Below are 22,693 nucleotides of genomic sequence, written 5' to 3'. Positions count from 1 at the left end.
ATGTTCAAAACTAGCCTAGAGCACCTTCTGCTGTTCAAAACTAGCCTAGAGCACCGTCTGCTGTTCAAAATTAGTCTAAAGTGCCATCTTCTGTTTAAAAACTAGCCTAGAGCTTGATCTGCTGTTCAAAACTAGCCTAGAGGGTCTGTTCAAAACTAGCCTAGAGTACCATCAGCTGTTTAAAAATAGCCTAGAGCACCTTCTGATGTTCATAACTAGCATAGAGCTTCACCTGCTGTTCAAAAGTAGTCAAGATCACTATCAGCTGCTTAAAACTAACCTAGAGCGCCGTCCGCTGTTCAAAACTAGCTTAGAGCACCATCTGCTGTTCAAAACTAGCCCAGAGTGCATTTGCTGTTTAAAACTAGCCTAGAGCGCGCTCTGCTGTTCAAAACTAGCCTAGAGCATCAACACTTGTTTAAAACCAGTCTAGACTGCCGTCAGCTGTTCAAAACTAGCCTAGAACTCCACCTGCTGGTAAAAACTAGCCGAAAGGACCTGCTCAAAACTAGCCTAGAGCACCATCTACTGTTCAAAACTAGCCTAGAGCACCATCAGCTGTTTAAAGCTAGCCTAGAGCGCTGTCTGCTGTTCAAAACTAGCCTTGAGCCCTGTCTGCTGTTCAAAACTAGCCTAAAGCACTTGTTTAAAACTAACATAGAGCAAAAAAATCATTATTATTATTGATAACTTGATAACTATGTTTCGTTTTTAACACTGTAAAATGATTTGAGCTGCTGTAAGAGTTAATCTGATCCCAAAAGTTGTTAAATTTTACATTATTACATCGACCAGAAAACAAAGCCCACACCTCTCTCTGAAGGGCCTCATTTGCCGCTTGTGGATTCTGGGAACCGACCAGTGACCTTTTCTCTCCAATTGGAAGCTGCTCAAAGTCTTCCCACTTCTTCTCGATGTCGGGCCCCGTCTTGGCTTTAGGAACCTGCAGCTGGGTCAAAACCACTGGAGTGCCCCCTTTCTTCAGCTCCACTTTATCCCACGGATCGTCGCCCTCCCTGTCGGAAACCCCCTCCTGGAACCACTTGGTTCGGTCCTCCAGACGCCGCTCATGCTCTCGGTCCCGACCCTCGCCTGCTTCTCTACGATTGGTTAAAGGAGAGCAAGTGATGTCGGGTTCATCTTCATACAAACCACCATCATCTGAGCACGGCTCACGAGGCGCAGGAGAGGTTTGTGATGGTGCATTCTGGGAACTGGAGTTTTCTCTGTCACTGATGTCACTGTTGTCTAGGTGTCTGAGAATGGAGACTTCAGATTAATACTTGGAGAAAAAAAGGAGCATGAGTCAAACCTAGGCTCTAGTTAATCATCATGGTTATTTCCATGCTTTTATAACTTCCCGCTTGGACTACTGTAATGCCCTTTATTTTGGGGTGAGTCAGTCTTTGATCTCTCGACTGCAACTGGTTCAGAATGCAGCTGCACGTCTTTTAACTGGCACACGCAAATACGAGCACATCACCCCGATTTTATCTTCACTTCACTGGCTGCCCGTGCACTTCAGCATCCATTTTAAGGTACTTTTATTTGTTTTTAAGTGTCTAAATGGTGCTGCACCCCTTTACCTCTCTGAGCTTCTCTGTCCCTACACACCTTATCGTTCGCTCAGGTCAGCCGACCAGCTCCTCCTGGGTGTGCCCAGGACCAGTCGAAAGCTCAGAGGGGATCGGGCTTTTGCTGTGGCTGCACCAAAATTGTGGAATGAGCTACCGTTGTACATTAGACAAGCCTCTTCCATCACTGTTTTTAAATCCCTTCTTAAAACCCACCTGTTCAATTTTAGCACAGCTTGAGATGTTAACATTTTATGTTTATTTATTTGTATTTTAAAGTTTGTTTTACTCTTTGTTGTCAGCACTTTGGTCAACTGTGTTGTTTTAAAGTGCTTTATAAATAAATTGAATTGAATTGAATTTTAGTTTAAAAGTCCAAAATCTTGCTGATGATTATAGAAATGTCTTATGTATGAATAAATACGTAAAATTATATGTGTTTTATAATTCAACCTGAAACCTAAATAAAAATAAACAGTTGTTCAAAAGTATATTCATAATCCAATCAAAAAAGACTCATTCACTACATGCGTGAAAACAGGAACATGAGTCAGAAATGCTCAAGTTAAACTTCATGGTAAATATTCAGCCATATTCAGAATAGTTATTTTCATGAAATCATCCCAGATTGCTTTTCAGTTGTTGTCTTACTGTATGCTGTCCGCTGAATCCCTGAAGGAGATTTTCCTCCTCAAAGTGTCGATCCAGTTCCTCCTGATTCTGGAGGTCATCGCCGACAGCGTCACCAGTCCATCGCGCATCTGCAGGCCGCAGGTTTATCACTCAGGAATGCATTCAGAATATTATTACAATTACACAATCTGATGCTTTCTTGACCCTTGTAAGTTATTGGGGAGGTTTTCATCCACTATGGGGTGATTTTGAGTCTTCATTTGACCACAACTTTCGCTGTGTTTCAGCAAATGGATTGATTGATTTATTCATTCATTTTCTTGTCGGCTTAGTCCCTTTATTAATCTGGGGTCACCACAGCGGAATGAACCCCCAACTTATCCAGCAAATTTTTTACGCAGCGGATGCCCTTCCAGCCGCAACCCATCTCTGGGAAACATCCACACACACACACTCATACACCACTGACAATTTAGCCTACCCAATTCACCTGTACCACATGTCTTTGGACTGTGGGGGAAACCGGAGTACCCGGAGGAAACCCACGCGAACGCAGGGAGAACATGCAAACTCCACACAGAAACGCCAACTAAGCCGAGGATCAAACCAGCGACCCAGCGACCTTCTTGCTGTGAGGCGAACGTGCTACCCACTGCGCCACTGCGTCGCCTAAGGATTAATTTTTGGTCACAAATCTTATTTTGACACATATTATGGGCAAATGCTTTGGAAATTAAAAAATAAAATCTCAAGAATACACAGCGGGAAAATTTACTACCCTTTTATTACTTTAGAGACTGTTTTTGCCCCAATGAGTTCTATTATAATCACATTTTTATGACAACATATAATTATTTATTTGTGATTGTTGGTGGTTTTCCCTGTTGTGAAGAGGTCTATTAGTAATTATTTCTGTAGATCATCAGTTGCAGTGCAAAAAAAAGCTAAGTTTGTGGCTTTTATGTGGAGTTATATGGAGTATAGTGTTTGTGTGTCTCTGTGCGTGTGTGAGAAAGACCTTTGCACACTTCTAAATAAATCTAAATAAGCACCTCAGATCTCAAAACATAGTAAACATAGTAGGTGTATTTATGCACACTATCATTATGCTGTTATCAGTGACAGATTTAGGCATGGGCAGTATAGGCGTTCGCCCAGGGCAGCATGGGGAGATGGTGCAAAAAAAGTGCCCCAGTTAAAGCTTTAGGATTAGATTTACTTTATGCAAGTGCATTAATTTAAAGTGTTTATTATCCCAGAATAAAGATGTTAGGGTCTATTTACATTTGGCGTCTTTTGTATGCGCAAGTTTGTTATTCTTTATATGCAATGGTGCAACCAAAACAACGCTAGTGAAAGCAAATTGACGATGTCAGAAAGCCATTCACACTCGCTGCTCCTGATCCCGGTTGTTAACTGTACATGCACGCCGATATGTGTCGACATGCAAGTCGACAAAACTAAAGTTTATATCATATGATGATGATGTTTCTTTGACTAAGCATGGCTATGAAGCAGAAAGGAGGAATAATCAGTCAGGGAGTTAGCTAAGACTTCATAACATTAGTTCTCGGCCATGAGTCGGGTCTAAGAGAAAAGATAATTCTATAAAACATATTTTTTTGTATTCTATACAACCGTCATAATTAATATTCATGAAAAAGTCTTAGAATATTATTCTAGTTGTGTCTTTACATTGTTTTTTTACATTGTGTTCCATTTAGGATTGATTTCTGTTATTCATTTAGAATAATAATTGCATAATAATAATAATAATAATTGCATAATAATAATAATAATAATTGCATAATAATAATAATAATAATTGCATAATAATAATAATAATAATTGTATAATAATAATAATAATAATATTAATAATAATTGTATAATAATAATAATCATAATAATTGTATAATAATAATAATTGCATAATAATAATAATAATAATAATAATTGTATAATAATAATAATAATTGTATAATAATAATAATAATTGCATAATAATAATAATAATAATAATAATAATGGCATAATAATAATAATAATAATAATAATAAACAAATTGTTATTTTTATTGAAAATAAATAAATATATTTAAATGTATTTATAATTATTATTTGAAATGTATATATTTAAAATATATATAGAAATATTTAAAATATACATAAAGTCAACCACATAGTGTCTTTATTTCTTGGGGGATGGGGGAGGTTTGGGGTGGTTTAGCCCAGGGTGCCATTTAAACTAGAACCGCCACTGGCTGTTATACTCCATAGAACTCCATATAAATACAGAAACTCTTTTGCACAGGCCTACCTAAAGGGTTAATATTGCCTACTGATGATTAACAGTAAAAATTACCAATTTTACCTCTTCCCAAAAGGGAAACCAAAACCACCAACAATCAAGAATGCATGATTATATGTGATCATGGCTTTGCAGTCAAAAAATGTCATTATAATGATAGTCAATGTGGCAAAACAGCCCGTAATCAAAAATGTCATTATAATAGAAGTCAATGGGGTTAAAACAGCCCCCAACATAACAAACGGGTAGAAGATTTGAACAATACACAAATATTAAAACATTTTCTCACATGCAACTGAAGTCCATAGTTTTTGTCTGCATCAAATTCCTCCACTCGCAAACAATGGCGCAAGTAAACCTCACCATCTGCTTCATCTCTCTATCAAGCAGAAACACACAGAGAATTAAAGACCACTATTATTAATTATTGAACATGTTTGAGCTTTCTGATTTTTGAAATATTTTAACTGCATGAAAAGTGTATTGATTTTAGCTCACCTCTTCAGCCTCAGAGTCCCTATAGTATCTTAATCCAGAGTCAGTGATCACAAACCAGAACTTTCTCCACTGCAAATAACCAAAACTCAGGTGTTATAGGTGTTTATAGTGTTCATTTGCATAAACATTTGCATGACAGTAAATTCATACTCACATCAAACCTTTACATTTATGTTTATCTAACTTTCCACATGAAAAAATACTATAGGAATTTACTGTAAATACTAAAGTATTATTGACCCATACTAAATTGTATCATACTGAATATATTATAATATTTACCACACTTTCCAAATGACTGCCACAGAATAATGGAGTATTAACTGTAGTGAACTAATAAATTGTACTATATATTGAAGTATACTATAGTTTTTACTTCGGTAAACTGTGTTGTATTGTAGTATAATCAACCTAGAGTTGCAGAAAGCTACAGTATTGGGTTGCTTATGTCTCTATAATTGTTGTATTACTGTAGTAACTACATAATTATCACAACAGATTCATTTTAAGCTGGTACAGATCAAAAACACTATAGTATTTATTAAGTTTGTTCCTCTTTTTTTCAACAAACACTTTTTAGGTAGCTTGGAGCAAAATCAAATATATTAATTAATATTAGATTATAAATCTGCAAGTGTAACAATTAAAATTATGAAATAAGTGTTCAAATTAAATATATGAAGCAAAGTTATGGCAACTAGCCTGATAAACAGTCATAGAAATAAATAAGGGTCAGCAAATCTGTCTCCTTACCTCCTCATCTTCATCCAGCAAATACATCCATCCCTTTTTACCGTTCAGAAGGTCAACCTTTTAATGAAACAGATACAAAACAAGTGAATGTAGCCGAAATGCAGCTCAATAAATCACGTATACACGATATCTAAGTGTATGAATTAATCCAAAACAAGACATGACATTCCAGAGCAGATCGAGTAAATCCAGAGCACGAGACATGCCAGTCCAGAACGCGCACTCACGCAACCGTGAGCGCGCATTTATACGCGCGTCAACGAATCATTTACTCAAACATTTTAAGTAAACACAAAAATATAAACGACTTACCGACATGTGTGTATCCGGATGTTGGCATGAAAGAAGGAAGAAACTGGTTTAGTTGCTCAATTCCTGCAAGTATGTTGTCATAGAACTGCTCGACGATCTAGTCGTATATTGAATACATACATATTCGCGGTCATTTAAGCAGTTTCCGCATTGAAATAGTGCTTTTATAAATATCTATGAATACAAACTGGTTAAATTATCCCTGCGTGACTAAACTAGCATCTCTAACCGTTGGTCATGTGACTGGAGCTTCCGTGAAGCTGCTCGCGGTTTGACACATTAACACTGACAGTACTGAATTGTGCAGCTTCTCTCAGCACAACTTACGCTTCAAATCATCTCTTAACTTTACTAAAACTTCGATATCTTGCGTTAGATGTGAATTATGTTCTGTCTGGATGCTCAAAAGTCCGTTCTGCGAAGATAAATACCTGCCTCTGAGCTAGAAACCTAATACCTCAGTGTTGGTTGGTAAACTAGTGGTGTTTGTAGGTGAGTGTTACCTGCATAGGAGGGGGCTTTTCTTGACCTCTGTGTCCTCCGTTTGTCATCCTAATGTCTCCATTTTTATTGGACTTCTAAGAACATATTCAGAAAGATACTAAAAAATTAAGTTATATAAAAATATAAAGTAGTCAACATTTGAAGTGGATCACCTTGAACTCCATCCCATACTTGTAGGATAGTTTGGTACGTTCAATAGTTTAGCCATGTAGTAAAACTGGTAAAACATATTCACAAATATACTTTAAAGTTAGTTAAACTAGTTTAAACTGAATTATATATATATATATATATATATATATATATATATATATATATATATATATATATATATATATATCACCTTTCATCAAAGTATTGATCTACATCCATTGTTTTTGGACAGTTTGGTAAAAGTTTTTCGATCCACTTCAAGCGTTTACTTATGTATGATGAGCTATATGTCAGTGTGTAGTTCTGTATAAGTGGTATGTGTACAACATAAGTGTTTATGTTATCTGTTTTGTGTGGGTTGTTAAAGGGTTACATGGGAAGATTTTTTTAATAATCTAAGATAATATTGCGCTAGGATGTTTTTAGCTGTTTGCTATGTTATTGTACTTGATTGCTAAGAGTTTTCTTATAAAAATTGACCATAGTTTTACTGTAGAAAAGGTGTAGTAACCATGATTTTTGGGTGCATTGACTACCATTTGTACTACCATTGCAGTTTAATTACAAATACCATGGTTTTGTAGCACACATGGTTTAGCCATGTCGTAAAACTGATAAGTTTCATCAAGGCTGCTAGATTATTGAAATGTGTTTTAGTGTCTTGCAAGCATGTTTTAGCATGTGACATGATTTTCGTGTGTTACAGAATGTTGTTAGTGTGCTTTTGAACATTATTGTTGTTAGCATATTTAGCACATTTCATCATTTGTCCCGATATATGACTGTTTTCATCTTTTATTTTGACAGGTTTCAGGTCTATCAAGGCATATTCAACAGAATAAATTCCTCTATTGAACTTCTTCACATATGAGTATACACAGCCATTAGAATCTTTTTGATATATAGATGTTAAAAACATCTTAAAAACAGTCTTTTTCTTATTATATTATTCTACTTTTTATGTATATTCATGAACACACTTGTTTGTTGAGCAGGAGTTTAAGCATTTTCTTGCATTTAATATTCCTATTTATTTCTCCCATAGGAAACTTAATCGGAAGTTCTGAAACAATCACAAAAGCGAGCGCACTTCGACATTGCAGAAGTCAGAAGGTCAGTATAAAACTCTGGCACCTGTGAATGGCCTGACGTGGTGCTGTTGGCTTTTGACGACCCTCCCATCTCTTTGTCTAGACGTCTCCGCTCTTTCTCTCTGCGGTCTCTTCCTCGCTCTCTTTCCCTTCCTCTGCCACGCTCTTCAGAAACCTCATGCTCATAGCCATATCTCCCATCCTCATAACTTTAACCACAGAAAGGAGAAGCATGACTGAATGGCAGACGTTTTGTTCTCATTCTCTTTCTCTCACACATGATCACGTATGCCAATGAAATGGTATTGGTGCTTTGATGGGAATATGTGAACCGCTCTCTGTATTTGGCTTGAGAGCATAAAGGAAGGCAAGGCAATTTGGGAAGGATACTGCAGGGATTTTTATACTTATAAAGATGTTTTTGTAACCATATATTCTATTTATTATACCTAGTACATTCATTTTTTAATAATTTTACAGATTTTTTGTGTGAAAAAAATGCATTAAAATACTAAAGGTGCAATGGGTGATGGTCTTTAGAAGCAATTGTTGTTATGCTGGTTGTCAAAGTCTCTACATCCATATAGCAATAATTAAAAAAGTGATTTAAATGTGTTTATATGTTCTGTAGAAAGTGTAGGACCAAGAAAATTTTGTCCAATCAAAATGTTAAGTCCGAATGTTACAATAGGCCGTCCTACCTGCCTGTCAAATTATGTAGACGAGTGAATGCAGGTCAATGTGGGACACTGGCTGTTTCTCAATTCCAAGAACGCAGCGAACAGACTTGCATTCTTGTGAAGACCGGTCTTGCTAGGTCACCTCAGAAGAACGAGCAAGTGAGACCAGGAGGACAGAGAAAGCGTCCTGTTAGAAATAAGATGCTGCGTTCTTTCTAATGGTCACATGACCCTTACACATCTTTAACCCAAACATTATTTAAACATTACAGCATTCATACAACGATTTATTGTTTTTCCCTTTTTCACAATATTTACTCTGCATAAAAACCTACAAATATACGTTGCACAATACAAATAAAACGATTTAAATAATAATTTTAGCAAATAAACACCCTTAATGTGTTTATTTATTTATTAAGATTATCATGGTAATGTTTATATTCACCGTGTCATTTTGGGAAACTCCTGAGGTAAATAAGTCATATCTCTGAACTTTTAAAATAAATCTATATTAAATGCTGCGTTTCCCACCTCCAGTTGCAATGACTTCTGGGACTTCTAGAGCGAGGTCGGTGCTAAGTGCATTGGTTTGTCCTCGATATCAAGAACACATTCGGGAAGTTTCACGCACAAGACTTTTGGCCAGCGGAGAAATTAAAATGGTCGTGCCCAACTGAGTCTGGTTCTCTCAAGGTTTTTTTTCTTCACTCCCATCAGGTGAAGTTTTTTCTCCCTCTCCGCTGTCGCCACTGCCTCGCATGGTTCAGGATTGGTAGAGCTACTCATCGATGAATTGGCTCTTCAGTGTTTGAACTCTCAGTAATGATTAAATCACACTGAACTGAGCTAAACTGAATTGAACTTAAACACTAAAAACTGAACTAAACTGTTCCAGTTACTATGACCATTTATGTGAAGCTGCTTTGACACAATCTACATAGTAAAAGCGCTATACAAATAAAGCTGAATTGAATTGAATTGAATCCTCCGTTCTTGCGGTCTTGAGTATTGGAACTGAACTTAGGCAGTTGATAATGACATAACACGAGGATGCAAAATCGCCGAAGAACGCATATTGAGAAACAGCCAGTGAGATGACCAACTAACCTCAATTCATCCTAATACATGTGCACACTTCAGACAGAGAATTGCTGGCAAACATCAAGACTATACCTAATTATGCTTATATTATTAACTGTACTATAACGTTTTCTCTCCGGTGAATTTAAGGTGATGTATTGTAGTGATGTCGTCTAGTGTGTGTTGTTCATATGTTTAGGAGACGTGACTTTGGATGGAGATTTGCAGGGTAGGATGTAGGCTTTCAGTGCTATTAGGCTAAGGTTAGCAGTTTCTATTACACCTTTCGCCAAGCTGATTTCACCAAAGTAGGACATGTTGCTGGATTAACATCTATGTCGATCCTGGAACAACATTACAATCAGAATTAAGGGATATGTTTACCGTTTATGTTATGTTTTGGCTTATGGTTAGGTTTACACACTTCTACATGAGTGTTATCCAACTATTATTCCCCTCTGATTTTGGAAATAACTCACAGTTGCATCCTGCTTTTCTCTTAAAGCTCGTAAACATTTGGTGTTTTGCAAAATGTTTACCATTGATTGATTATGGTGATGTTATATATATATATATATATATATATATATATATATATATATATATATATATATATATATATATATATATATATATATATATATATATATATAAATATATATATATATATATATATATATATATATATATATATATATATATATATATATATATATATATATATATATATATGAATGCTTCCAAATGACTTAAGTCTTTAAACTTTGTTTATCACAGCGCTCTGAGGTTTGTTACAGGCTGTCAGAGACTCACGCGTACTCACACTATGCTATCCCGACCGTGCCCAGGCCCATTTCCTGGATTGTATGAGAAGTGTGAGTGCTCTGAATCGGGCTCAGGCATGGTTCACTTTGCTGACCCTGGCCCGGTTGAAAAAGGTGTGCCAGAGCGTGATTCACTTGGGCAAAGTGCGCCTGAGCCCGAAACTGAAGAGGAGACGTGACTTTAACGAGACTGTTTGATATGGATTTATTCATCATTCTTACTGATTAATGAACGCAAACTGTCGTAGATTATTAAAGACTGCACGGCAGCCGCACATTTAGCAAACCTCCTAATTCCTGACTTTATGATTGTTTATGAGCATCAAAAGTGGCTGATTTGTTCGGCGAAATATTTGACTGCGTGTCACCGCATCCCAAACGACTAAAACGATATAACTAAAGCAGTCTGCACTGTGCTGAGCGAGAGCGCTTCTTACTAGACAGCATCATCATTGATGACGTAAGGGTGCGATGTAAGTGCGGGCTGTCGGGGGAGACGAGAGGGGGGGCAAGCGTCCTTCGTCCCGCTTCAAGGCAACTGTACATAGTGTGAGTACGCCCTCACCATTGTGAACTGTATGCCAAAGCTGACTGGCCTTCTCTTATACAAGACGGTACACCCACTAGATGACTCTGGTCTACAAGGCTCTCCTGTGTCTGGTGGCTTTATACCCAAGTTCCCTTCTTCATAAGTCAAAAAGCAGTATGCATATGTTCAAGTAAATCTTATCATTTGACTGTTGCCCGGGTTCAAACTGAAATAGGAAGGCGAGCCTTTAGTCATGCCACCCCCTCATCCTGGAATACTCTTCTGTCTGAACTAAATGTCTGCGCTCATCTCAATCAAGTCTTTTCGCTCTATCCTTTATAACGAACAACAACAGTCCATTTCTCAATGCATGTGATTTAAAAAATATTGTAATGTGGTATAGCTGAACAACTAAACTGGATTTTTTATTATCTTAACTTTTTGTTTATTATTATGTTTTCTTAAGTTGTGTGTTGCAGACCTTTTGGCCAGGTCACCCTTGTAAATGAGATCTTAATCTCTTGTTTTTATCTGGTTAAAAGAAACATATATGCCTGGATTAAGGGGTAGGGACTAGGTATGGATTACATTTTCAAACAAAAATGATGTTCCACAATCAACATAGATGTTAATTCAGGATTGCGTCGTACTTGGCAAAATCACGAGAAAAAATTTGAGAAAGGGATCCATAAATAGTACATCCTCACTTTTTTCTAGTGAAAATGCTAGAAGTCATACAAAGCATTCACTCTCACATCAGCCACAGAACCATAACGGTGGAAAAATGCTATCATAACATTCGGCTAATTGTTTGTTTGTAGTCTCTGACCTGTGCTGATTGTCTCTGCGTGGGCTCCGGCTCTGTGGCCTCCTCCTCACTATTATTGCTTCCTCTTCTTCAGGGTACAGCTTTGATCTGGGAATATCTGCTATGATCACATAGTCCTCGATGGTCATTTCTGGCACTGCTGGTTGGCTGGAAGACCTGGGGTTTTCTGAAAGGATTAGCGCCTCTAAGCCACGCCTGATGTTGCTTCTGCTCCGATCAATAGCTGGCTTGTCCGTCTCTGGAGTTAAGGTTTGTGATTTGGTCAAATCTGGCGTCGGTGCCTGATTTCGACTCCGCCTTGATTGAGCAATGCTTGGTGTTGATGCTGGGGAGGTGGGGCTTAGAGGAGAGTGGGTGGGACTTAGTGATTGACGCGAATCAGATTTGGATTGTTTGTCCGAGATATCCGAGTAAACCTCATTCCTGCGACTCTTATTTTTTGACGTACTATTTTTCACAGTATCACGTTCATCGTAATTTCGATGAGGTGTCGAGGCACCACTATTTCTGCTGTTGCGACCAGTATTTCGACTTTTAATTGTGTCACAATTGCTTCCGGTTGGTGAGAAATCCCGGCTGTTGTAGCCAGATCTGTGACTACCACTTTTTCGACTACTGCGACCGCTGTGGTTGCGTTCGTTATAACCACCGTCATCAGACTGTATTCTTTTTGACCAGCCATTTCTTTCATCATATCCGTCTGATTCTGCCGAACTCACAATTGATTTGAGATTCTTATACAGCTTTTCTGAATCCAAGCTGTGCCCGTAGGAGCTCTGGGAGGGGCTTCTTTTGTGGGCGGGGCTATAGGAATCTGCATATTTATTTGTACCTGAGCTTCGTGAAGGCGATGAGGTGCGCGTGGCTATCGAATCCCGTCTTCGTGATGGCGTGCATTTACCTGAAGCCTGCTGAGAGGACATACGATGACCGTGTGTAGAAGAGCCTCTCCGATAAGACGAACTTCGCGATTCCCCTCGCCTCTGTGGAGAGATGTTTGTAGATCTCGGGCTGCCAGAGCGAGGGCTTGCACGTGATTGGCTGTCTCCACGTCTGAAATTTGAATAACTCATGTGTCGCTGGGGGGAGAGGCCACTTATTGCCTGCTCACTGAGATTGTCATAGCGCCTCCTATAGGATGGGAGGCCCAGATCAGGATTTCGGAAGGGGATGGCGGCTTTGCGCTCAGGACTGTGGTTGGCTGGAAGTGCATGCCCTCTTTCATAATGGCGCACTGGAGATGAAGAACTGCCGTCGTCCTGTTCACGGTCTTGTGAGAGGAAGCGATTGGCTCGCTTAAAAATGCCACGACCGTTGCTTTGTTCTGTTTCTCTTCTTGTCTCTGTTTTGAGGAAGACAGTATCGACACACACAAAATAAATGTATAATTGATTTTAAATTATTATTCAAATAAATTCAAGTTGATTTGTAAAGGACTTTTCGCAATAATCATTCTCTAAAAGCAGCACTATTGCAATACAATCAAATTCGGAAAAGTTAAAGTTATTAGTTATCATAACTTAGTTGATAATAACTTTAACTAATTAACTAGCTGGTAATAACTTTTAACACTAAACATAAACTGTAAATAAATCTGTAAATTTATGGTTTATTTTCGGCAGCTGGGGTGCCGAAAAACACCCGTAAAATAACGGCCCTTAAATTACAGAAATTTACTGTAAAATAACAGAGGTTGAATTACAGAGATTTAAATGTTAGGAAATTTCTGTAATTTAACGGCCGTTATTTTACGTTAAATTTCTGTAATTTTAACTGCTGTTATTTTACATAAAATTTCTGTAATTTAACCGCTGTTATTTTATGTAAAATAACTGTAATTTAACTGCCATTATTTTACGTTAAATTTCTGTAATTTAACTGCTGATATTTTTTGTTAAATTTCTGTAATTTAATGGCCGTTATTTTACATTAAATTTCTGTAATTTAACGGTCGTTATTTGACATTAAATTTCTGTAATTTAACGGCTGTTATTTTACGTTAAATTTTGGTAATTTAACAGCCATTATTTTCCTTTTTTTCCAGCACCACAGCTACTGGAAATAAACCGTACAATTACAGATTTTTTTTACAGTCTAGTTAACCTGCAGTTATGTAGTATATAGGTGGTGTATCTATGTGTACATGTTCGATAAAGTGTATTAAGTCTATATTGTGTATTTATTGTTTATTGCATAAACGCAACAAAACGCTATATTCTTAGGGCCCATTGACATCAAGAATAATGTCTATTTAAAGGCACAACATGTGAAAAAAACACTAAAATATTAAACAATTATTATAACAATATGTTTTACTGACTTATGTACTTTCGTTTTCACAAATGTTTCAAAGAATTTTTTAATTCAGCTATTTTAATTAGTGTTCGGAGTGTGTGCTGTGCATTGATGGATTTGCTCTTCAGTGTTTGGACTCTCAGCAGTGAATATAAAACCACACTGAACTGAGCTAAACTGAACTTATAGTTTCAAATCACTATAATCTTTCATGTGAAGCTGCTTTGATACAATCTACACCGTAAAAGCGCTATAGAAATAAAGGTGAATTGAATTGAATATTTAAAGCGGTTTCCACATTATTATAACAACATCTGAGATCTTGCATACAGTCATTGCATAAAATTTATAATTGCTTGACATTGCAGCCCGCCGTTATCAATGGAAAAATGTATTCAAACAAACATCTATACCAGCAGTGGGCGAAATAAGTATTGAACATGTCATGTTTTCTCCTGGGAATAATATTTCTAAAGAAGCTGTGGACGTGGAATTGAACCAGGTTTTGGTAAAAACCCAAATAATACAAACATAAAAATAATTTTTTTTTAAATTGAGTTATGTATAATAACTATGAAATGAGACAAGTAGAAAGTACTGAACTACTGAAATGTATTTAATACTTCATTTGAAAGGCTTTTTTTGTTGATGGCAGCTTAAAGACGCCTTTCATAGGGAGAATAAAGTCACATCTGTTGCTCAGAGTTTTTACAGACTTCATCACAGTGACAAAATCTGGATGCTTCTGTGGGTCTCTTCTATCAAATCGGATCTTTAATTTGTATTTTCTATTGGATTCGGCTCAGGTGATTGGCTGGGCCATTCTACAGCTTGATTTTCTTTCTCTAAGAGCATTAGAGAGTTTCCTTGGCTGTGTTTTGTGTCATTATCTTGCTGAAATGTCCACTCTGGTTTCATCTTTACCCTCCTGCTAATGTAGATGTTGGACTGAAGCTGCTGATATTCATTTACATTGAGGAAGGGCTGAGCTGCTGAAGAACTACTGAGAGATTTCAGCTGCTGTCTGGGCTTTCTCTGCTTTTCTTCACCTCCCTTTCTTCATGTGTTTCATACCTTTTCCCTGTGTCATTTCATTTTATTATACATAACTTATTTTGTAAGCTAATTAGATTTGTTTTCTTTGCATTTTTGGATTTCTTTGGTTGTTACCAACATCTAGGGGAAAATTCAAGTCAACGGCCCTTTTAGAAATTTGTTTTCTGCAAAGTTCACTACTTTTTCCCCCCGCTGTATGAAAAGTGACCCTGCTGTATTTAACAAATGCTCAGGTTAGTGTGAATGGTAAACCTCACCTGAGTGTTGTTGGCTGACACTTTCTCTTCTGCTCATGCTAATGCTTCCTCGTCTGCTAGCGTTGGCGCTTTCTCGTCTGCTCGGCATTTCTATAACAGAGCGGCTTTCTGAGCGCTGGAGAGACGCTTCCAGTCGAGTCATGCTTTAGATCTGACACAGAGAAACGTACAGGTTCAGTAAGGATTGTTTCTAGATCGTAGGTCTGATTTCCAGGAGCACTTTCAGAGGAAACACTTTGCTCTAGAGCTGTTTCTTGGCTAGTGATATTCATCTTTATTATCAGTCCTTTTGTGAAATTCTTAAGTGATGTTTAATAGAGCAAGGAGATTTTTCCCACATTATTTCATATAATTTTTTTTCCTCTGGTCTAAAAGTCTTTTAGTTTGGCTGGATTAAAAAAAATAGTTTTAAATGATAAAAAATCTGTTAAGGTCAATATTATTAGTTATTATATGTTACTAATATTGGATATCAATATCATATTTAAATCATGCTCCTGTTTTGTAACTAAACAATTACCTATTTGCCCAAATTGTTCTCAACTTGTCAACAATTACATAAATTCTCATTCAGTCGACATGTTTACTACTGCAAAGAGGTTTATTAGTAGTCGATTAAAGCAGATGGCGCAACACTCTCTAATGAGTGTCTATCTTTGTCCATTTTCTGAATTAGACACGCTCAAATAACATATTGACGTATTTCCAATAGTGTTCGGCTCCACTGCAGCTCCAGGACATTGATACTAATCTGAAGAAACTGATGTGTGCCAGTGTGTGAGCTATTATCAGCGTACTACATTAATCAAGGAACGTTTTAACCAACTAAATGATATGTACCCTTGAGGTATTAATAAGGACCATTTAGGTACAAATTTGTACCTTTTAAAAGGTACCACCGGAGTGACAGCTCCGATTTCTTTATTTATGAGACTGTACAAACCATTAGGTTTTATTCTTATGAACTATAATACAATTTACTATATTTCCTTATGTTTTTATATTTTAATAAGTCAAAATTAATGTTGCTTTATTTGATGAACAACTTCTGTAACATACTATGTCAAATGTTTTTGTTTTATCATTTTTATTTTAAGGCCATTTTTTGTAATTGAAGTTAAACTACATGAAAATTAAACAATGTATTAAATAACTGAATATAGGTATATACTGTATAGACCCTTTTAATGCAGGGATGTCATTGGCCCGTGAACATTTCTTGCTTGTCGTCAAACTGTTTTATAACTGAGGTGACTCAATCATAATGTAAAATTAAAACAGCTATCATAACATTATTTATCAATATGTGGACCTTTTGGGATTCTGGGAAGCTATAAAAATGAAAAATGAAAAAAAAAACTACGTTGGGACTGTTGTTACTGTTTACATCCCTCAAAATGGTCTTTGCATACATTTTAAACGCGACTATCTGATTTACTTAAATAAATAAATAAACCTGTTATTATTATCACCATTATTATAATTATAAAGTAAATGAACTAGGTGTAGGCGTGTCACGGTGGCTCAATGGGAATCACGATCGCCACCGTGACACAAGAAAGTGGCTGATTCAAGTCTTGGAAGGGCATCCGCTGTGTAAAGCATATGCTGGATAAGTTCATTCCGCTGTGGCGACCCCTAATTAATAAAGGGACGAAGCTGAAAAAAAGAAAATGAATAAATGATAGAATGAACTATGTGTTTAACAATAAAAATTAAGTTGAGTCTCTTTTTTTTAGCAAGGTAACTTTTTTTAAGCTATATATATATATATATATATATATATATATATATATATATATATATATATATATATTTACACACACACTGTATGACGCAAGTTTAATTACTTGTTTATTTTATATGCTTTTTTATTAGTAATTTTTAAAGTACTTTTAATTTCAGCTACACTATAATCTTAATTTGTAGCAAAAAAAAAAAAACACGTTCTGACACACACAGATTGTCTTTTTGCCATTAGTGAACTTCGTCTTTCCATCTAAATCACTTTTATTTGCATGTGAAGCTATAAATTCACTTAAAAGATATATAATTATAATAATCTGGTTTTGTTTTCTTGTAGATCTGCTCTCCAAACCTACAGCGCATCCTCCAGACTGACGCACACGTGCTCCCGAATGTCAAGCGGCCAAAATACCGGCGGACAAATTGGCATCTCATCGACTATACTACTATGTTCAGCACACGTCGCCTTAATTTCCCTGATTGGCAGATTGTGACAGAATCCAAGCGCCCCTGAATAATTTACACCCCCGAGGTGAAGGTAGAGACTTTTAACTCCTAAATACAGCGATAAGTGCAATCTTAGCAGGATCTGTACCAGAAACAGGATATTTTAATGTAGCTTGTGGGTTAAACAAGTTCCTCCAGGCTTAAAGGTTAGATGGATGTTATGCCATCAGAGCTCAAGCAACTAATCAAGCCGTGTTATGTAGTCAATTATTTCGGATGGAAGTTAGAAACCGTACATTTGCATGCGTGCTTAGCAAGACACAATGTTGGTATAAGCAAAAAAACAATCAGTATAGAATACAACAAAGCATAAATCAAGCTGGAAGTCATCAAACAAAGCACAAACCTTCTCCCGAGACTTTCCTAATGGCCTTGCCGGCGTCTTGTATCTCTGTCTTCTGTCCATCTCTGTGGCGTTCCTGCTCTTGCTCTTTCCTTCATTACTTTAGCGCCGGCTGCTGTAATTCAAGCTAGACTCTGCCTCTCCTCATGACTATTTCATCACACCTGGACTGTTGCACCTGAGTCCTGTTCCTTGCTCTCCTGTTCCCAGATCACATGTTCTTCTCCTTCAGCACATATCGGCGTTCATTTATTTCCCGCTCTTCCTGTACAATCCTCTAGTCAGTTTGCTAGCAAGCTGGTATAGCCTAGTACAATGCACATGAATGGCTAGCATCCATGCTAAGTTGGACTTGACTTATGCGTTTTGAGTTGTATTTTAGCAACTACGATGTGCTTGAATATAGTGTTACCGTGTCCGTTCCCTGAGGACTCTACGTGATCGGCTCATTAAAATGCAAAGGGATCACAGAGCAAACCTCTTATTCCCTTCTTTGTTTTCCATGAAGTCACGCCGATGCCAGCTCAAGATCTGGTGCTAATTGAAGTGCAGAACACTTAGCCAGTTTGATCTTGGGTTGCTCGCGTAAAGCTACGTCTCTGAGTTTGGCAGAGGCCTTCCTATGAAAGAGATCCTAAGACTGCTTACTTGAGTCTTCTTTGCATTTAAAAAAAAAGCTGGGTTGTTGTAACTTGAGGTTGGGTCAAACATGGACAAACCCAACCATTGGGTTAAAAATGTCACTTTAAATTAAATGGAATAAATGTTAACACTTTATTTCTACAGCAGCAGTTCGCCAGTGACTTACTGTAAATCAATTACAGCAATAATACCATATTTACATTCACAGCATCATTTATCTTGCTGTATATGTATTTACAGTACTGTATATCTTTACTGTAAAATATATTGTAATTTTCACAATGCAACTTTAAAGTGCAGTAACACACTGCATAGCTGCCCTGCAGTAAATTTCTGTGCATGTTACAGTTCAGTTCACCAATAACTTACTGTAAATCAATTACAACAAGAATACTGTATTTTCATTTAAAGCACCATTTACCTTGCAGTGTATGTATTTACAGTATTATACATATGTACTGTGAAATACAGTAATTTTCATAATGCAGCTTTAAAATACAGTAACATACTGTATAACTGCCCTACAGTAAATTTCTGTTCATGTTACAGTTCAGTTTACCAGTAACCTACTGTAAATCAATTACCGCAAAAATACCATATTTACATTTAAAGCACCATTTACCTTGCTGTATATGTATTTACATTATTTTATATCTTTACTGTACATATACAGTAATTTTAGCAATGCAGGTTTAAAATTACAGTAACATGCTGTATAACTGTCCTACAGTAAAATTCAGTTCATATTACAGTTCAGTTCACCAGTAACTTACTGTAAATCAGTTACAGCAAGAGTACTGTATTGACATTTACATCACTGTTTATCTTGCTTTATATGTATTTACAGTATTGTATATCTTTACTGTAATATATACAGTCATTTTCACAATGTAGTTTTAAAATACAGTAACACACTGCATAGCTGTCCTAAAGTAAAATACTGTTCATATTACAGTTCAGTTCGCCATTCACTTACTATAAATCAATTACAGCAAAAATACAGCACCATCTACCTTGCTAAATGTTTATTTACAGTACTGTATATTTGTAATGTAAAAATACAGTAATTTTGACAATGCAACTTTAAAATATAAAAACACACTGAATAACTGTCCTACAGTAACATTCAGGTCATATTACAGTTTAGTTCAACAATAACTTACTGCAAAAATACAGTATTTATATTTACAGCACAATTAATCTTGCTGTAATGTATTTACAGTGCTGTATATTTGCACTGTATAAATGTAAAATTTATAAAAATCTAGTAATTTTTACAATGCAGCTTTAAAATACTGCTACATTCCTACAGTTCAACTCAGTTCATATTACAGTTCAGTTCGCCGGTAACTTACTATAAATCAGTTACAGCAAAAATATTGTACTTGCATTTATAGCACCATTTATCTTTCAGTATATCTATTTACGGTAATGTATATTGTTACTGTAAGATATACAGAAATATTCGCAATGCAGTTTTTAAATACAGTGACACACTGTATAGCTGTCCTACAGTAAAATACAGTTCAGTTTGCTAGTAACTCACTGTAAATCAATTACAACACAAATACAAATTTATATACAGTATATATATATATATATATATATATATATATATATATATATATATATATATATATATACTTTATAAATACAGTAATTTTTTACAATGCAGCTTTAAAATACAGTAACACGCTGCATAGCTGTCCTACAGTAAAATTCAGCTGATATTACAGTTCAGTTCACGCGTAACTGAATCAATCACAGCAAAAATACTGTATTCACATTTACAGCACGATTTACCTTACTGTACAGTATATATCTATTTACAGGATTGTATATTTTTACTGTAAAATATGCAGTAATTTTCACAAATCAACTTTAAAATACAGTAACACACTGCAAAATTGTCCTACAGTAAAAGTGATTAGTAACTTACTGTAAATCAATAAAAGTAAAAATGCCATATTCACATTAAAAGCACCTTTTTCCTTGATATGTGTGTACTGGTTTATATGTTTTTACGGAATTGTTTATTGTTTCTGTAAATTTTACAGTAATATTCGCAATGCAGTTTTAAAATAAAGTAACGCACTGCATTGATGTCCTACAGTAAAATACAGTTCATATTATAGTTCAGTTTGCCAGTAACTTACTGTAAATCAATTACAGCAAAAATACAGTATTTCTATTTACAGTACCATTTACCTTGCTATGTGTGTATTTACAGTACAGTATACATGTACTGTAAAAATACAGTAATTTTCACAATTAAGCTTTAAATACAGTAACACGCTGGATAGCTCTTCTACAGTAAAACTCTGTTTATATTACAGTTCAGTTCACCGGTAACTTACTGTAAATCAATTACAGCAAGAATACTATATTTACATTTACAGCATAATTTACCTTGCTGTATATGTATTGACAGTATTGTATATATTTATGTAAAATATACAGTCATTTTCACAATGCATCTCTAAAATACAGTACCATACTGCATAGCTGTCCTACAGTGAAAATACTTTTCTTATTACAGTTCAGTTCACCAGTAACTTACTGTAAAGCAATTACAGCAAAAATATTGTATTGGCATTTACAGCATCATTTATCTTGCTGTATATGTATTTACAGTATTGTATATATTTACAGTAAAATATTCTGTCATTTTTACAGTGCATCCTTAAAATACAGTAACACTGCATAGCTGTTTTACAGTAAAATACAGTTCATATTACTGTTCAGTTCTCCAGTAACTTACTGTAAATCACTTTAACTTACTTTACTTTAACTAACTTACTGTAAATCAATTACAGGAAGATTACCCTTTATATAACGGCCTTATATGGTCAGCAGTGGAAATTAAATGACACCTGGTGGTCATCTTTGGTACTGCAGCCAAGATTTTTGAGATATCAACTTCATATTTGCAATATAAGTTGTTTAGATATTTAGCTTTAATTTCTGTCGATTATAGGCTAAAATGGGTTTAGCAAAATACTTGTTTTACTTTAAAATATATTTATTAAAAGTATTAAAGTTTTTTAAAATTATTAAAAAAAAATTTACATTTTAAAATTTATTTAAGCTAGAGTCTGACAAGTGTCTTCTTTAAAATGAGACCAAGCTTAAATCTCTGCATCAGCGTTGAATAATTTAAGCTGAACAAGTTATTTTCGCATTTATGTTCAAAAAATGGGACCGTCGAGAGTAAAGGGGTTAAAAAATGAACCATGTTAAATTTAAAACTAATAATGTGAAGGCTCTAGTCTTGGTATTAAAAGTGCAAAACTCGTCAAACTAAAGTACTTTGTTGTTGATTTCAGGAAAAGTATTTTGATTGAAAGTTCAAAACGAAGTAGTTTAAAGTTACGTTCAGATGTGAAAGAGCTGAAGGGTGTCCATTGTGCGTCTCATCCATGGCCATGTGGGGTCTAGCTGGTGTTTTCTGCCCGCAGGACGCTTTGACTCAGGAGGACAGACAACATCTGTCGTTCTTTGCCCCCTCCCTTTCCTCCATTCATAGGCACACACTGCCTCTCCCAAATGGTGCCCTTTTGTATTGGCTATTGTCCGCCACTACATTGTGTGACTCTGCCTGTTCCCCAGAGCTCCATTGATGAGTGTTGTAAGAGACCTCAGCCAGAACTCCTCTGAACTTCTCCTCCAGCTTAATGTTTAGCCATAAAAGCTCAACAAAAGACGTTTTGTTCTCTGGAGCACATTAATGTTAGGATACGAAATCCCTTGCAAATTGTGTTTCCTGAATGAAACTTTTATCAGACAAGAAAAGCACTGAAATTCGAAAAAAATTTGCTGTTGTTTTGATGATGTCTCTAATCATGGACGACTTTCCCGCCAAAAACACCTGCCAAATAGTTTAGTCTATTTGGAAATCTGCCAACTATTTCACGTTTTGTTTTGGGGGTTTTTTCACCCCCAAAGCCTTAAATTTCCCCCTCTAGTCTGGTTGGAAAAGTTGTAAACATCCTGACGGCGTTTCTCAAAGGCGTTTCTTCTCTTGAGCGATGCACCCGCGGCAGGCACAGAATGAGGGGTAAAGCCATGAATAGCC

At 36.1% G+C, this 22,693-nt stretch overlaps 1 protein-coding gene and 1 long non-coding RNA gene across 7 annotated transcripts in view; one reads left to right on the top strand and one right to left on the bottom strand.

The window, feature by feature from the left end:
• The window catches only part of triobpa (TRIO and F-actin binding protein a), a 30,900-nt gene extending 12,246 nt beyond the window's left edge, over positions 1 to 18,654 (bottom strand). Inside the window, exons 1-10 of one of the 3 annotated variants that reach the window (XM_009298625.5) lie at positions 17,980 to 18,654; positions 15,381 to 15,531; positions 11,773 to 13,114; positions 7,871 to 8,036; positions 6,583 to 6,657; positions 5,768 to 5,800; positions 5,015 to 5,083; positions 4,806 to 4,895; positions 2,226 to 2,335; positions 812 to 1,256 (exon numbers count right to left, since the gene is read on the bottom strand). In XM_009298625.5, the coding sequence (XP_009296900.1) occupies positions 812 to 1,256; positions 2,226 to 2,335; positions 4,806 to 4,895; positions 5,015 to 5,083; positions 5,768 to 5,800; positions 6,583 to 6,657; positions 7,871 to 8,036; positions 11,773 to 13,114; positions 15,381 to 15,522 (2,472 nt within the window). In that variant the 5' untranslated portion in view covers positions 15,523 to 15,531; positions 17,980 to 18,654. Of the gene's footprint in view, positions 1 to 811; positions 1,257 to 2,225; positions 2,336 to 4,805; positions 4,896 to 5,014; positions 5,084 to 5,767; positions 5,825 to 5,932; positions 5,992 to 6,079; positions 6,325 to 6,582; positions 6,658 to 7,870; positions 8,037 to 11,772; positions 13,115 to 15,380; positions 15,532 to 17,979 lie in introns of those variants that run through there. The other 2 variants (XM_005160161.5, XM_073906199.1) reach the window with 2 other exon arrangements.
• Positions 5,958 to 22,693, top strand: part of LOC141375095 (uncharacterized) — a 30,490-nt gene continuing 13,754 nt past the window's right edge. For 2 of the 4 annotated variants that reach the window (XR_012382348.1, XR_012382347.1), the window contains exons 1-4: positions 5,958 to 6,571; positions 7,544 to 7,607; positions 7,782 to 7,849; positions 17,464 to 17,664. This is a non-coding gene — a long non-coding RNA (uncharacterized lncRNA). Of the gene's footprint in view, positions 6,572 to 7,543; positions 7,608 to 7,781; positions 7,850 to 11,845; positions 12,022 to 17,463; positions 17,665 to 22,693 lie in introns of all 4 variants that reach the window. The other 2 variants (XR_012382346.1, XR_012382349.1) reach the window with 2 other exon arrangements.

This window comes from Danio rerio, chromosome 1, assembly GCF_049306965.1.
Source record: "Danio rerio strain Tuebingen ecotype United States chromosome 1, GRCz12tu, whole genome shotgun sequence".
NCBI classification, from domain to species: Eukaryota; Metazoa; Chordata; class Actinopteri; order Cypriniformes; family Danionidae; genus Danio; species Danio rerio.
Note: the sequence above shows the minus strand (reverse complement) of the source record. Positions and strands in the feature narration are given on the sequence as shown.